Genomic DNA, 17,487 nt, shown 5'->3' on the forward strand with positions numbered 1-17,487 from the left:
AGTCGAAAACAACAAAAAAATTGGAAAAAAATCACTATGTTTTCATGAATCTAGAAAAAAAGAAGTTTGACTTTGTTTTGTTTTTAGTGCATTTTGTCTGGAGATTAGCTTGTACCATTTTTTATTTCATAGAATTGAGTAAATGTTCAATAATGGTTCTCAAAGAGGGTTTGAGCCTTGACAACATGAACACCACCACCAAATTTTATCCATGATTACAATAGACTTTCTATACCTTGTTGTTACATATAAGATATTTTGGACATTTTTATTTTTTTGGTAGAGTCGAGTAAATATTCAATAATAACTCCCTAAAGAGATTTTAATGACGATGAAAACCACAACCAAATTTTATCTATAATTAAGATAGACTTTCTATACCCTCTTGTTACTAGAGAATATTTTAGACATTTAAAAAATTTATATAACAAAATAAACATTCAATAATAATAACTCCTCAAAAGAATTTCAACCTTGATAATATGAACATCCCCACAAAAACTTAACTATAGAAACATACCAACCCTCACAAGAATACTTTTGTACACAAGATTATTATTCATATACCTTGTTTATTTAATTTGATTTATTCCTTTGAAGTACACGTAGAAAAAGAGGGGAAAAGAGGGGAGCATAAATATCTTTAATTTTCCAACCCATAACTCAAACCCGCTAAATTATATGGACCACGTTATATAAGAGAAGAATAGATATCATCGCTTTAATTTTTATTAAAGTGCTGTGTTGTGTTGCTTTTATTCGTAAGGCTTTTAAATTTACAATATATTGGACGGTGTAGAGAGTCGGCCAAGGAAAATAAGAAAGTTACTAACAACGCTCCTCCGTTTAATTTGAAATCCCTATTTCTTTTGCGGGAGATGAGAATCTAGGGGTTTAAAGATCTTAAACTCCTTTTAGGGTTTTCGAACCAGCTGCATCGAAGTTTTATACGTAGGAGGGCCGAAGAAGCCGAATTTTTTCCTTTATTTATCGATTTTCCTTTGCCTTGATTTAGCTTGAAAGGGTTTGGGATTCGATCCCGAGTCTGCTGTATTTTAGTTCTGCGGAGGAGCCGACGCAGTGCCGCCGAAAAACGAAGGAATAAGAAACCATGGCAGCCGTAGCAGTGCCGCCGAATCAACGTATCCTTCAGCAGTTTTGCTCTTCTATTTTGTGTTTTTCTGTGTCGTGTTTACTTTTTACAGTTTGCAGTATTGCTTTTTACGGTTAGGGTTTAGGTTATTGGGGTTATTGGATACCGTTGTGGGCATGTTGGAGATCTGGATTTCAAGTTGGATTTTCGTGGTTGGTGGATCCGTAGTTATTTTATTCTTTGTCTAGGGTTTTTGGATCTCTTAAATGTTCCGCAGTTCCGGGGTTTGTTGATCAATGTTCAAACCTTAACTTTATTTTGATTCAGAAGTAGCGGAATTAATGGAGAACCTAAAAATTAGCGATCAACCGAAGTCAATGGATGCGACCAAGGTAAGCCGATCTAGAATCTATTTTCAGTTGTTCACTTGTTCAGTGCCGAAATTATCTGTTTGTTTTTATTGGTCAACAGTCATATCTGCAACTCTTTTGTCAGGTCAGTTGGTTTGCTTTTGTAGATTTGTCGTCAGATAAAAATGAAGGACGGGATATAAATAAAGAATTTGTTGTGTTTTCTAAAGTGTTTTAATACAAGGATTGGTATCCCTTTCTCTTTAGCGGAGCCACAAATAAATCAGTCCCTTAGCTGATAGCTTTTTGATAGTTTTGTCAGATTTTGGAACCTTTCGTAGTAGGCTGTGCAATACTTGCAAATTTATGATTGCTGCTATAGAGTTGTGTAGGCGATGGTTCAGCAAATATTTGGAAATATTTTGATCTTCTTCATTTTATGCACCTAGGCTGGTAGTAGATATCATGCAGTAGCCTGTGCTTAGTTTCTGCTGGACGTAGAAACTGATGAGATGGATGGTTGAGTCAAATAGATTTTACCTGATAGGATTGGTTGCCAAAACAATAAAACTTTTGACAAGGTCTTCGCAAGAAGGGTAAGCGGGTGTGTTCATTTTGGTAAACTTCACTTGTCCGTATTTCTAAAATATTTGCTTGATCCAATTGCTTGGCTTAGCTTTGGGAGTGGTTGGGATGTGCATAGACTTTTCATGGGCGTCTCTTATGGCTCTGCCTGCAAAGTTTTTAAATAATGGAATACAATGGGCATTGCACCATCTAATCACAGAACTTATGTTTATTCTCCGGGTCTCCCTCTTAATCTAGTAAACTTCACTTGTCCGTATTTCTAAAATATTTGCTTGATCCAATTGCTATTCTTAGCTTTGGGAGTGGTTGGGATGTGCATAGACTTTTCATGGCCGTCTCTTATGGCTCTGCCTGCGAAGCTTTTAAATAATGGAATACAATGGGCATTGCACCATCTGATCACAGAACTTATGTTCATTCTCCTGGTCTCCCTCTTAACCTAGTAAACTTCACTTGTCCGTATTTCTAAAATATTTGCTTGATCCAATTGCTTGTCTTAGCTTTGGGAGTGGTTGGGATGTGCATAGACTTTTAATGGGCTTATCTTCTGGCTCTGCCTGCGAAGCTTTTAAATAATGGAACACAGTGGGCATTGCACCATCTGATCACAGAACTTATGTTCATTCTCCCGGTCTCCCTCTTAATCTTTTGATATGTCTGGTTTTTAAGAGGTAATGTATCAGATTTGGTTTGAAAAAGGTGTTTTACAGCAGCTTACTTAGTTCAAGAAATCAGATTAAAAAATTTCGTAGCTGTTTGGTCTGGAGTCATGGGTTTAGACGTGACACCTGTAATAAGTCGTCAGTAGTTCAGTCAGTTGAAGTGCTTTCCTCTGTATTTCTTATAATTATTTTTGAGCAAGCAGATATATGTACTTGAAGTGCTTTCCTGAATATTCTGTTTGTTAAGGCTGTGTAGTAATACGTTTTGACAGTCTGTACCCGATTAATTAGTTTCGAAGTTTGTATCAATTTTCACATCATTTTTTCATTACTTTCAACAATCCAGTATCGGGATAAGTTGAGCTGCAAATAGTTAGTGTCATTTGTTAGATATACAATTTTATCTGTATTCCTTAGATACTTGGTCTTCAGTTAGATATTTGGGTTGGCATTTTTCAGTTCTTCTTGAAGCAAATATTAATATGATATTCAATTTCTGTAGCCAGGATTTGAAATTATATCTCTGTTCCATGATTGCTAAGCTGCTTGTTTTTGTATGAAGGTGGGGTGTGGGAATTGAAGCCCCAGTGGAAGGTTCTGGGTACTGTTGTTAAATTGGTTGATTTATTCACTTTTAAAAGCAAAATTTAGTCACATATTCTCTTTCTAGCTGTCTAGCTTTTGATTATGATTTCTATAACGGTCATGCACATGACTGAATATTCATGTGTTAGGTTTTATGTGGTACTCATGTCTGCAACAATGGGTTTTTACATGTTTTTCTATAATTTCAAAGTTTGACGTGTTTACATTTGATATTTATACCTATCTATAAGACCCATTGTAGTTGGCTCTAATTGTAGAAAATTGCTATTTTATTGTCGTTGTCTAACTGTTTTGAAGTCATTGATGTCACATCCTCAAGTTTCTAAAGCAATGGTTCTTCTACTGAAAACTAATTACAAGTTCTAGTCCTCATAAACTTATTGATTGCTGATCTTAAAGGGGCTTTCTTTAGCAATGCTTTCTAATAGCATCTAATCGATCTTTTTCCAGCTTTTTGAACTTTGAAGACTTTCTTAGATTGATGTTAGCAACAAATCTATATTAGTTAATTGGTTTAAATTTTAATACTTTGTTAATCTCTATTTTAATGCTTCTTTTTATTCATTCTGCACTTGTTTGTAACAAGATACCTTTCTTTGTTGTATTAGGCCCCTGCTAAGGATGAGAAGAAAAGTGAGGTAAAATCAGCTGCAGTGTCTCCTAATGACTCCATTGGAGCAAAAGAAAACAAACAATTAGGTGACAATCTGGAACATGGGCCTTACTACCCTACTAATAACTATTATGGGTATTACTATCCAGGTAAGTCTTTGACCCCAGTCTTTGAATTTACAAGAATCTTTGAATTTACAAGTTTTTCATTCAATAGGATTTAATATGACATAATGGTTTTACTGTGTTTATGTGGTCCATATTTGACTTATTTGAGGTTATATTTTGTTGTAGCATGTGTTTTGGTATTATCGTTACACTTTCTGGAATTGAAATATGTCTCAAAACCAATGGTATTCTTTTGATTACTATCTAATGTTATGCACACGATTGGTTTTACTTTTGGCACTTCTTATCAGGCCAGGAAGGACCTGGAAAAGAATGGGATGAAGCATCACGCTTTCCAGGAATGGATGGTGTTGAAGTGCCATATCCAGTAAGTTTTTAATAGCCGTAAATGTCTCAAATTTTGTTTATCTACCTTAATATGTTACAATTTCTGCCTAACTGCTGCATTTGATCAATCTATCATATTGCATTGTAATTCTGATTTAGATGCCAGATTCGTTTACAACTTCTTTTTAGATGTTTGGCTTAATTGTTTTTATAGTGGTCAATTGCTGTTTTAGGGGTTTTAGGGACATGCCTATCTCTTTCATGGAAAATGCACTTATTTATATTGCATTATGTATGCAGGCAGTTCATTCTGAGAATGGATCTATTTTATACTATACTCCTGGCTATGGCTATGCTCCACAAACTGCATATAATCCATATAACCCATATATTCCTGGAGCTATGATGGGAGGTGATGGCCAGTATATTGGTCAGCGGCCATACTATAATGGCCCTCCTTATCAGCATACAGGATCATCGGGTTATTTCCCACATTCAGCACATCCTAATTCCCAAGATCCGGGATCATTCACTGCTGGTCAAATGAATGCCAACGGCAATGGTGGAGGTAATGCAGCCTATAAAACAAATGAGCATGATGGCTTGAAAAACGTTGCGCACTCTGGTGGTGTTCGATCTCAAGGTTTCAGGGCGATGAGTCAGGTATTCCTTAGTTTGCATGGCAAGGACTACAATAGATAAATTTCTTTGGTTTTTGTTTGCAAATAGTAGTTGGCATCAGGAATATTTGATAAACATTAAACATGAAATCATATCACTAGTGTGCAGTTTATAATATTGTATAAACACAAAATCGGGATGCATATTAGTTTCTCATTGAATTAGGAGTGTGCAATTTGGTTTCCCTTACAATATGATTTTTGGTTTCAGATCCAATTGAACCAGCAGCAAGGCTTGGGTGGTAGAGGTACAGTGCCTCCAAAGGATTCGTTTCCCTTCAGAAAATATGCTCCTGGTTTTAATCAAGGGAAGTTGTTCATGCAATATCCGAATAATAACATGGCTTTTAAACCTAATGGGCATGGGAGGGGAAAGCCTTTTGGCAAGTCCAATGAAAATTGGAATTTTGACATTCTGAATGAACAAAACCGAGGTCCTCGTACTAATAGAACTAAAAGTCCTCAAATGCCTTTGGAAGCTTCAAGAAATGGTGGTAGTCAGGGAGCAGCCGGAAATGGTGAGGCGCATTCAAATTTAATCAATAGGGACCAGTACAACTCGGCAGATTTTCCTATTGATCATGAATCTGCAAAATTTTTTGTAATAAAATCCTATAGTGAGGATGATGTTCATCAGAGCATCAAGTATAATGTCTGGGCAAGTACACCTAACGGCAATAAGAGGTTAGATGGGGCATATCAAGAGGCACAGAGCTTAGCTGATGAGAGTTCTGGAAGCTGTCCAGTTTTTCTTTTTTTCTCAGTAAGTATCACATTGTTGTGTAAATTTTTTTTTTCCGCAGAAAGTATGATATTGCTGTGTTAAAGTTGTTTGGCAGTTGTTTGTTAAATACCTGTTGTTTAAGTACTGCAATGAAGCTTTAGAATTATGTTATGTTTTACTGCATATCTAAGACTAACAACTGGCGTTACTTTTGTGACCCAGGTTAATGCAAGTGGTCAATTTTGTGGCTTGGCCGAGATGACTGGCAATGTGGACTTCAATAAAAATATGGATTTCTGGCAGCAAGACAAGTGGAATGGATTTTTCCCAATAAAGTGGCATATAATTAAAGATATTCCTAATTCTCAGTTTAGACAAATTATTCTGGAAAACAATGAGAACAAGCCTGTGACCAATAGCAGAGATACACAGGAGGTATCCCACTTTGACATTACATATTTAAATTTTTGCACGATTTAGTTTCTTTTGGTACCCATGTAAACATTTTGCTTTTTTTTCTTTTTCTAATCTTGATTCTCTATTGTTCGATAAATCCTTTGTGCGCTGTCCTTTGGCTTACATAGATGGCTTGCTTTTCCCAACAAAGTCATCCGTGGACTTTTTTGTTTCTTTATTTTTTATGAGTATTGCCACATCTATATTTTGTTGTGTTAATTAACCAGGATTTAATTTATGTATGTTCAAGGTTCCCTGGGAGGACAGCTAATTTTTTTGACAGAATGCATAATAATTCTTCACCTCGATTGAGATGCTACAATTTTAAGTAGTTGTCTGTACCATTAATTGTTATTAATGATCTCTTGATTTTTGTCTTGGACATTTGTGGCTGAGCTTATTGCTTGCTAACAATTGCCATTTTTTGTATACACAGATCAAGTTCTCGCAGGGCATTGAGATGCTAAAGATCTTCAAGAATTATTCATCAAAAACATCAATTCTTGATGATTTCACTTACTATGAAGCTCGTCAAAAAGCAATGAAGGAAAAGAAAATGAAGCAACAAGTCCATCAGCCACAACCAGTATGTCTAATTTAAAATTATTGTTTTATATTTATAATTAATCTTTTTGCAGTTTCATCTAGATTCTGACCACGTTCTATTTCCTTAAAAACATTAAATGTCACATGCTTTTCTCCAGCTTGCTGTTCGTATAGGTGCCTTAGCCCTGAAGTCGGGTGCAGATGGGATTGTCACCAAGAGCTCCGATGCAAAGGCTACAGAACTTCGGTTGCCAGTGCCTGGTGCAAATGGTAATAAGCTTTCTGATTCAAATGATTTAAAGAAAGCAGATTCAGGTCAGTTGGATGAAAAAAAGGAAGCGGTTAAGTCTTTGGGGGGTGAACCAAAGAAAATTGATTCAGAAGAAATGTGTATCAAGGGCTCGGGGGTGTTAATTGTGGGCTCTGTTCCTTGTTAGCTAAAGTTAATTGGTTCTTTCCGATTCAGATCACCCATCATGAAGAGTATTTGGTGATAGATGTTTTCTTGAATTTGGTGGATTAGAAATTCTAGCATAGGATTTACATGTGGTGTTAGGTCACCTCATTCAGTGAAATCAGTAACATATGCAGTGTGCCCACTGTACCATAGTCCTTCTGTCAGGTTACAGGTACAAACCAAACATCTCAAAAAGGGATGCTACTGGTGTCCGCTTGTAATTTGACCACACCATTGGAGGTGTGGTTTTGATTTTGTTCTATTTTAAAATCTGTATCTGCAGTTTGTGGCAATTTTCCTGCCCATTCTGCGGATGATAATTCCAACCAACATTTGTCAATCAATGCTTTTAGGACCTTTTGCATTACACCTGGAGATGTGTCTGTTTTTTGGGAGCTTTGGTATTGGGGAGAAATGCTTTGTATATCTGAATCTGTCAGGAGGGATATGAACCGTGAAATCATTTCTCAAATCTAATAATTGTTTATCATTATCTTGTCACGTTTACAAGCAATTAGGGTGAGAATGTGAAAAGCTGAGGTGGAGATGTCTCAATATTTCAGTTGAAATTAACCCATTTGACTGAAATGAAAATCTGAAGACATTGTTCTTCAGTTCTAAGATGGCTGTATTGATCAAAATATATTTATATGAAGCACAGTTCCTTAATCTAAATTTGAAATGTATATATTAATATTTATAACACCACTTTCCCTGAATAGTGCAGTAACACCAAAAAATAAGTAAATGCGGAAAACTTATGTACAAGACATTATTACGAAGCACTAGTGTTGCAACGGTGGTTTGTTTTTCTATTTTAACTTTTTGAACATGGATATTGTCCGTCTCGTTACAAACATATCTGGTTCATTCCCAATTGGTACCAGATAACTGTACAAAGATTAAAGAAATGGAAAGTCCCTTGATGCTCAGTGCAGCTTTTCGGTTCTCAATTAATTCTGTTAAATTATGTTCTGGACGGGCCGAACTTTTTTGGAATGCCCTCGATTTTTTTTCAATCCCATAATATTGTTTAATAGCAACCTGACCGCGTGGGCAGTGATGGAGTCCTCTCGGTTATTTTCTTTTATTGAGTTATAGATGGTGGCGTTAAATTGTGTTGACGTCGTAACGTCAATTGGTAATACTTAGGTTGGAAAAGCTATTGTAATGTGTCTGTTGCATTAAGAGAGTGCACGGCTGGATCAACACAAACCTTCCTACATAATAGTAATATAGATCCGAAAGATATGAACAGTAAATGAAAGATCCACAAGACAACTTGAAAATTCGAAGTACATAAACGATCTACAGCATATGACACTTGAAAATCACGTTTGATACCAAGGAAACCCCTTTACGGAAAACCTGAATCTGGCAAAATTAATAATATGATTTACAGGCACAAGAAAATATTTAACCACTTGCACACGTCTCTTCGCTAATCAACAAATGCTTTCCTTAGGTTTGATTCACAGACGAAAAGGGATTCAATCTCATTGAAAATCTTGTCTAGATCTATAGGGAAATTAAAATCCTCTGTGGAAATTTTTTTTTCATCAAGAATCACCCTCAATTCATGTCTTTTGAGATTGTTTTTTGGAAAAAGAAGGGTAAAAATTTATTAAAACAAAAAGGATTACAGCAAGGAGAGCTCAACAAGGAGCTCTATCATGAGCAAGTTCATCAAATTCTTGTAACAGGTCAAGGGGAAGCAATTAAAATGTAATGTCTGATTTTGACAAATTGTAATTTGAATGGGAACTTGAGCAATGCAATTCCACCAATTTACATGGGAGGCCAAATTGTAGGCTTGAGGTTATGCACATTTTTTCCCAATTCTGTACACCCAAATATAGTAGGTTTTTTTTTTTTTTTTTGCAGAATTACAAATACTAATACTGGCAACCAAACAATTAACAAACCCTAACACAGAAATAATAATCTTAAATGCTGATTTGGTTTAAGATCTATGACATTTGCTTTAAATAATGTTTAGCAATAATAATTGTTAAATCAAATATTTAAATAAGTGAATTAACACAATTTAAATGTTTAAAATAGAAGACAACATATTTGATGCTCTGTGCTCCAATAAAGTGAGCAATCTGATGAACTCAACAAATCAATGATTCGTAATTAACTCGAGGAACTCATTTACACGTTTTACGAGTCTTTCTTGCGAGCACATGAGCTGTACACTCCTCCGCTGTACATTATAATTTGTAAATTCAATGTACTTGATGAACAGTTGGTAATTTTTTATATCGAAGAAAGCCAAAAAGAGAATTCGCAAAGCAAAAGGTTCAATACTGAATTTATAGTGTGAAGGAAATTCAGAGAGAGAATTGTAGCTTGGAGTCATCAAGCATTACTAGAAGGAAAAGACCAAGAGTGAAGAACGAAAAAACCAAAAAGACCAAATTTAAAACTTGTATAAGGAGATTTTAAATTGGAACATGAATGATCAAACCACTCATCCTCAGCTACATGCCCTCCACCAAAATTTTAGTGCTGCTGGTTGGAACACAGTTGATTTTTATAAGATAGCGTGTGTTAGAGGTTTGGCTCCTTCCTTTTGTTGGAAACACCCTTCTAAATGGCCTTCAGGAGGATTTGAGGAGGATAGGAAGGAGTTGTTTCAGATTTTGGTAATGATGTTCTGGCTTGGGATAGTGAAGATTTCTCTAGAAAAATTTCAATGTCCGTTAGATATGTTGAGCTTCTTTGGCAGATGTTGGGGGACATTCAAATGCCCTGGTGGAAGCAAGTCTGGTACAAGTTTTCTTGGCAAATGTAATTTTTTTATGTGGTTGGTGGTCCATAGCCGATGTCTTATGTGGGATAATTTATGCAAGTGTGGCTTCCAAGGATCTTCAATGTATGTTATATGTCGGACTAGTGAAGAAAACATCTCATATCTTTTTCCAATGCTCTTTCACTAGACATATTTGGCACTCTTGGTGGCATGTGTGGAATCAATCCTATTGGCATGTTTCCTCATTGATAGAATTCTTTGCTCGATGGGGTAAGGCTCTTGTCAAGACTTCATTTCTTCAAGTTGCCTAGACCCTTGGACCCTCTTTATTATTTGGCATATCTGGTTGGAAAGGAACGTCGTATCTTTAAGGATGAGTTTTTAGAGGTTCCTTACTTATGGTGGAAAATTCTCTATTTTTTGTGGAAAACTGTTTCTGCAAAATGTGACACTTCCGAGGCCATTAAACTAGGGGAGGATATTTTCAATAATCGTCTGAATATTCCCCCCTCATATGGAAAACTGTTAAGAAAGATGTGTAGACATCCCTTGTGAAAGATAAATAGGGTGGGGAAGTGGAGTGCTCCTTTGTAGGGTATTCTTAAAATCAACACGGATGGGTCCTTTAAGGGAAATTTAGGCCCTGTTGGCATTGGTGGTGTTGGTAGAGATAGTAAAGGGGATGTCTAGTTTGTGTTTTCTATTTATAAAGGTCATCACACTAACAACTTGATGGAGGTCGTAACTATTTTGTATGTTATGAAGAATGCTTGTGACCTTGGTTGGAGAAGACTCATCTGTAAATTAGACTCACAAGTGGTGATTCGTTTATTGAATCAACAACATTTTGATGTTGTTAGTTGGAAGTTAGCTTTGATTGCGGACCAGATTCATAATTTGTGTACTTTTTTGGAGTCTATTACTTTCACTCATATTCCCAGGGAATGGAATAGTGTTGCCGATTGTTTGGCGAAGTGGGCTTCTGACCATATGTGTAATTGGAACATTGTTGATAAGACTCAACTTTCGGTGGGCTTGTCCCATCAACTTGATCACTTGGTTGATCTTGATAGGGCTGTCTGATGCCCTTTCCTTGTTTGTTCTTGTTTCTCTTTCAACTTGAAGAAATTTTCACCCCTCCTTTATTTCAAAAAGCTCTTGGTCCAAGATCAAGGTCTTAAAAAATATTTTCTTGTAAGACATAAATTGGATAAGATAAGGTATCTTTATCAATGTTCAACAAGAGACCACAAGGGTCTATATGATTGAAAAACATACAAGATAAAAGATTGCTAGCTGCAAGAGCACCAAACGGTGCTAAGGAAAGAAAGCAAACATGAAAATAAGAGATACAAGGAAAAGTAAGAAGCACAAGAACGAGGCAAGGACTAAGGGTCCTTCATTGGTAAATAGAGGCCAAGCATGGAAGGGTATGGACTAGGGTGAGTAAGTGTCCTAAATTGCCGTCGAGAAAAGTTGGGAGGCTGTTGCTGACGAGTATAACAACTATGAGGTCTCATAGATTTAGAGTGGCTGGCGATGGTGGCATTGGAAGGTCACTTTGTCCCATGTACTGGAGACGAGGGAGAGAAGAAAGTGGTGATATGTTGAACTGGGTCACTCTTTAGGGAAATAAGAGCTATAAGGTGTGGTTGTGGAGTTGCATAGTCCCTCTGAGGTATAGTGCAAGACATCATTGGTCCATGTAGCTGAAAAAGACACTCCCTAAACAAGCAATATAATCTCCCACAAATCTTGTAGTAGGTGGGACAGTGAAAAAATGAAATGGATCTTTGTCTCGACTGTGCCCAAGATACACAAGTGACAAGTCCGGTCCTCTTTGTCCATCTGATGATCTGTCTAAATCTGAAGCCGGTGGGAGCCCACCCTGAAGGAGCCCAGAGATGCGTCAGGCATGACACAGACACTGAGACAAGTGGTTAGGGGGCAAATAATACCATCTAGGAGGACAAGTTCAAATTTGTGGGAGATGTCTAGACATTTATTAGAGGGGAGATGAGTGTACATGTCATCCATGGAAGATTAATTTGGGTAAAGTTTGTGGCCTCCTATGTCTTGGTGAATATGGATTTACTTGAGTTGCTTGCAAGAGATTAGTGTTCAAAGTAGGAATGCATAATGGATGCCTAAGGTAAGCCATTCTTATATATATTTTTACAAACACCCTAGTTGAAGTTTTCAATATGGATCAGCCCTTTCATTTACCTCTTGTCATTCATAGAATTAGAAGAATAATATACTAAGCTAGGCATAACTTACATGGGATAGAAGTTAGGCATTACATAGGAATAGGAAAGAGGGAAAACTCAACCTTATTATAGATAAGGATGGTTCATTTTTTTTGATGGAATCATTCATGCCTTGGTTGCAATACACATACATGTGGTCAAATTGGAGACGTGTTAAGTCCCATATTACATGAGTAGAAGGCCAATGGTATTAGACATCGATATCTAGATATATTAACTTGACATTTTAATTATGCATCTTATATAGTAGAAAATTGCATGAAGGATTTGTTTCTTTGCTAAAGGATGGAAAGCAACCTAGGTTCAAGTCATTCATTATTAATGCATGGTTTTGTTCAAAGACATATAAGAGGCATGCGACTAGAAGAGTTGAAATAGTCCGTCAGAGATAAGGATGGAAAGGAACAACCAATTCTATTATGGACCTCAATTTGGGATACTAAACAAAGTTTGAAAGATGGTTTGTTAAATCTATTTATCAGATGTATAATCATCCCTATGACGAGTCTATTGCAATGTAATTTAGGAAAATTTTGAGGCCTAAAGATTTTGATGATAGAAATATTGCTAACATGATTGGGGTGATTGGTACATTGACCATAATTTCTCATGCATCATTGTATGTGGATTTGAAAGCAGTCCGTACATATTGCCAAAAATAGTACTAGACAGGTTTGCATATTTGGAGAATGTAGGTAATTAAGTTTATTAATTGCTCAACATTTTGGTAATTTACTCAAACAAACATTCTTGCATGGTACTCTTAGTTTCTCTTAGTTTTGGTTATTTAACTATTGATTCAATGTTTGCTTATGAAATAGTACAAACTAAATTGTTGGACGAGTTCAATTTGACTAAGCATCACCCTAGGAAAATGTATGATTAGAAGGATATAATCATGCATGTACAAAGAAACATAATTTGGGAGATTACCTTCATGAAGCAATGCTTACAAAAGATATGTTTTAGAAATATGGAAGAGCAAGCGACTCAAGAGGCTATTGATATGTACAATAAAGAGTTGGATGGGAAGATGCAAAAATTGTTTTTGATTAAAAAAAAAACGGTTTTGAAGGGGCCCTAAGACCCAACACAAAGAAGGTTTTTCAACAATGGGACCTAAACCTCACATTGAAGGATATACAAAGGGCTCCACATAGATAAGATAAGGTAAGATAAATCTATTAATGTCTAACGAAAGACCAACAGAGGTCTATGGGACTGAGAACTTACAAGCAAGAAAGCAACAAACAACAAAAACAAAAGAAGAACAAGAACATAAACAAAAACAAAAGAATAAGAACAAAAATAAAAGAAGCTTGCGAGAACTACCCCGACAAGGAATAGGGATCTAAGCTCAAAGAAAGAAAGAAAGAGAGAGAGAGGAGAAGAGAAAGAAGGAAGAATGGTAAAGGTGTTGCTACCTAGGAAGTATTTGTAGCCTTTAGGACCTACTTCAATCTCGATTCCTAACTAGCAGGGAAAGTGTCTCGAATCCCAACCTTGAGGTTTCTAATCATTGCCCATTTACCCTCTCGTTGGGCAATGACAACTAGAGCCCAAGCCTCCTTAAGTTCTATCACCTATGATCTGTTGAGATCCTCATCAAGATAAATCTTGATGGGGAAAGTGAAGAGTTTCCTCTTTGCCCTAAGAGCCCGAAGGCGGTTAGCAAGTGAAAGGAACCAGATAAAAGAGGGTATTGTCATGCCCAACTCAGGAACAATCAAACGAGATGTTAGAGACATCCAGTTGGTCTTTAAGGAAGGAGTAGCCTACTGCAAGAGGCTCAAGGCAAGGAAGAGGGAGACCATGGACCCTCAAGTTTAGCTCACGGGCATGCCTGACCCTTTCATCTGCTAACTTAGTCTGGACTAGCTTCTCTATGCCGGAGAGAGTAGCAGGAGGAGAGGAAGAAATAGGGTTGCTGCAAATAGATGCCCATGATTTCAACTATTGTTCTGTTTCAGTCTATAGGGAGTATTTTTTTTATCGAGTTCCTCTTGTTTCAACTTCAAATCATGGATATCCATCATTTGCATTGTGCGCTGGATTGCTTCTTTAATTTTGAGGTCGATAATGTCTGAAATAGTTGTATAGAGAAACAAAATAAACAAGACCAAGACAAATAAGGGGGAAGTGAAACAACTCACAATGCCCCAGTCACAAACTGACGATGAAGAAAAGAAAGCCATCATACAACACATCACCCTAGAAAAAAAATGAATCAACAAATTAAGATTTCCCCTATGGGATCTAAGGGCCATGTCAAAAGGAGAGGAGTGCTTGAAATGTTTCCCTTTTATTGTAATCCACCTTTCTTTAACCTTAGCTACAACAACATGCCAAGATGACGAATCCATATGTCTTAGCCCTAGTTGTGGTAGACTCACTAATAGTGGCACACATGCCTGAAGAATCAAAACCAACACCAATAGAGATTGAAGTAGAAACCACTCCAACAAAGACAAGAGTATGACTAGCACAAACATTTTGTAAGTCATCCTGATGGGGTGCAACCTTGACGCTCTTCCTTTGTGAATGATTGTGTTAGGACCTGTCAGTGGTCAACACCCTTGGGGTGATTGGATTTATGTTATTGTATCAATTGGATTAATTATGCTTATGGTTAATTTATGAGATTATGATGTACTAGATGGGTTCATTGAGGTTTATGCTATTGGTTACTTGGATTGATTTGCTATCATGATATTGTTCGGTGATTACCTTGAGATGTGAACAATGGTTGCATTGTGTTTTGTTGTCCTACTGTATTTGACTAGGTTTTTGTAGTAGTGTTTATTCATGTGTTTGACCATGTTGAATTAAATATGCATAGTGCCATTTACGTTGTTGAATGACATTGATTAATTTCATTATTAAATACTTAAATAATTAGAAATGAATTGTCCATGTTGGATTCATTGGTTAGAGTGCTACGAATAAGTACATTATTTATTTAAGTAATTTATGGAAAATGAGCTATTTAAATGATCATGCAAATGAAATTAATTAGATGCTTTAATTACATGATTTTGCATAATTATCACTTCGACTATTATTATTGTGCATCTACACTTGATTGTGTTTGTTTATTGTGCAGGACTTATATCCTCAGTAGTGACACATGGAGTTAGTGATTAGACCTTTCATGTTGAACTAATATCATCCCTGTATGGGCAATGTATCTTTTATTGTTATTTTAATTCTCCGGTAATTGGTAAATTCAGATTCATAATGTATTATGTGATTAGATCCGTGAGCGTGTATGTGCATTTAGGATTCCACAATGGTCGCGTGAAAGATTAAATTAAATTTTGTTTAATGGGTTAGAAGGGTTTAATTATTTGATTTAATCTTTATATTATTGCTAGCTACTTTGCCGTAGTTGAATTCTGATTCAATTGAAAATGCCTGATTTAATTTGGGTAAAGGGAGCCAATTAGATTATCTAATTTAAATAATCTAATTTATATGCGACTTTGCAAAGGTGCATATATTGGCTAAAAGTGAGTTTATTCTCACTTCACACTTTGCTATTTTATGGTTTTGGGGAAAATTCCTCCAAACCCTCTTATAAGAAATCAATGTTTTGCTCATTGCGGGAGTTTGGCTCAGCAGATCATTGCGAGATTGGTCTTGTTGGATTCGTATCGGGATTGCTTCGTTATGCCAATGGTTTCATCCGATTCAACATCCCTGTTATTTTACAAAAAATATAAAAAATACAAAAAAATATAAAGAAGTCCTTAAAAAAAACCCCACAACAAGTGAAAACTTGGAAACAAGTGCTATTTGAGACCCTTGCACCTATGTCTATCAACATCCCACTTTTCACTTTGAACCATTTCATCTCATATTGCTTTGCCTTTCCTAGCTTGGAATTGACTCTCATCTACATCCACAAGGCATGAACTGTAGAGCTTATTAGGTTTCTTAGTTGCATTAGTGTTTCTTTGGCAGCTCTCTAAACAATATTTTTTAACACTCCCTTTGATATCGAGTATTTCTCAACACTTATTAGATACTTTGGATATGGTCTAGAATGTTGTGATATTTCTCATTGGCAGACTTAAGTCCTAGGAAGACAATCATATGACTTTCACACACACACTTAAACTCAAAAACTGGCTTAGACTTGTTGGCTTATTTTTCTTTGTGTAGTGCCTGTGATGATTTATTTGCTAAGTGTTTCCTCCCTAATAGTCTCTTGAGGATGTCATGAACTAGAGGATTGGAGGCATAGGGCATGTTTTCCTTTGATTTCAGTCCGTGGGTGTACTTTGTTAGATATTAGGTGTATTGAGCATCTTGCTTGACTCCCTTGAAAATTAGGATGTAAAGTGTATCATCCTTGTATTTTTTTTTGCAAGTACCTGCTTATGCATGTCTTGACATTTTGTGTCTCAATGCAAGCATAATCTTTCTACACTAAATCGAGGGAATTCAATTGCACTGTCGTCTTGACCTTTATGTCTTTGATGAATAGGTTGGGTTCCCACATATCTATTCGATATAGATCATATCCATATCCTCATAGTTTACACTAGTGATGATTGTATGATCTTCTAATGTCCTTAATAATAATCGATGATAAAAATTAGGACCTACTTATATAACCCTTGCAATTTCACCTTTGAATGCTAGTTTGAATTTTAGGGTTTCATTCTAGATAGCTTGCATTTTGAATGTTGACAGAATCTCCTTTATCTTTCATGGATTTGTCTGTCAACTAAATTCATCTCCTTGATTCTTCTTGATCATGTCTTCATTTATTTTGGCCTTGTCATCTCATTGCTTTTTAAATTTTTTTTTTTCTGTTATTGACATCATAGGGGATTAATCATATCATCATATTTGACTATACTTTTGGACCAGGTTTATAAATCATTTTGACCAAATTTATACAAAAATTACAACCTTACCTAATTTTGACACCCTGGATCCATTTTTGGGATCAAAATCAAAATACAAGTTCATCTTTCTGATCAAAATTGCACTTCAGAAACCCTTCTTCTACATAGTTGATTGACCTTTCTGAGGCAATCTTCATTTCTTCATTTCTTCATCATTTCTACTCTTCTTCTCTTCTCATTTGTTCCATTCCATTTAATTTCTCTTTATATTTTGACCTAATTTTGATTCTTTACCCTTCTTGGTCAAACTTAGTCAACCTGGGGTATCTCTTCATTGCTCGGTGGCCATTCTTTGGTCTTAATCTCTTATCTA

At 36.1% G+C, this 17,487-nt stretch overlaps 1 protein-coding gene across 2 annotated transcripts; it reads left to right on the forward strand.

The window, feature by feature from the left end:
• Positions 1 to 809: 809 nt before the first annotated feature.
• Positions 810 to 7,597, forward strand: LOC149551852 (YTH domain-containing protein ECT2-like). Of its 2 annotated transcripts, none has more exons than XM_089787354.1 (9): positions 810 to 1,142; positions 1,421 to 1,485; positions 3,908 to 4,061; positions 4,331 to 4,407; positions 4,668 to 5,030; positions 5,259 to 5,810; positions 5,994 to 6,206; positions 6,664 to 6,813; positions 6,932 to 7,597. In XM_089787354.1, the coding sequence occupies exons 1-9, from the start codon at positions 1,112 to 1,114 to the stop codon at positions 7,208 to 7,210; spliced, it is 1,884 nt and encodes a 627-aa protein (XP_089643480.1). In that variant the 5' UTR covers positions 810 to 1,111; the 3' UTR covers positions 7,211 to 7,597. The 2 variants fall into 2 exon arrangements, with proteins under 2 accessions (XP_089643480.1, XP_089643482.1); XM_089787356.1 differs by having other exon boundaries at positions 1,424 to 1,485.
• Positions 7,598 to 17,487: the final 9,890 nt, after the last annotated feature.

The sequence above is a fragment of the Cupressus sempervirens genome, chromosome 6 (genome assembly GCF_028749045.1).
Source record: "Cupressus sempervirens isolate cs-2001-9-10 chromosome 6, ASM2874904v1, whole genome shotgun sequence".
Lineage (NCBI taxonomy): Eukaryota > Viridiplantae > Streptophyta > Pinopsida > Cupressales > Cupressaceae > Cupressus > Cupressus sempervirens.

Excerpts from the sequence above, each read along its gene's own strand:
- LOC149551852 (XM_089787354.1), top strand. The coding sequence starts at position 1,112 with ATGGCAGCCGTAGCAGTGCCGCCGAATCAAC. Across the intron at positions 1,143-1,420 it reads AGCAGTGCCGCCGAATCAAC|AAGTAGCGGAATTAATGGAG; the intron begins GTATCCTTCAGC and ends ATTTTGATTCAG. Across the intron at positions 4,062-4,330 it reads TTATGGGTATTACTATCCAG|GCCAGGAAGGACCTGGAAAA; the intron begins GTAAGTCTTTGA and ends ACTTCTTATCAG.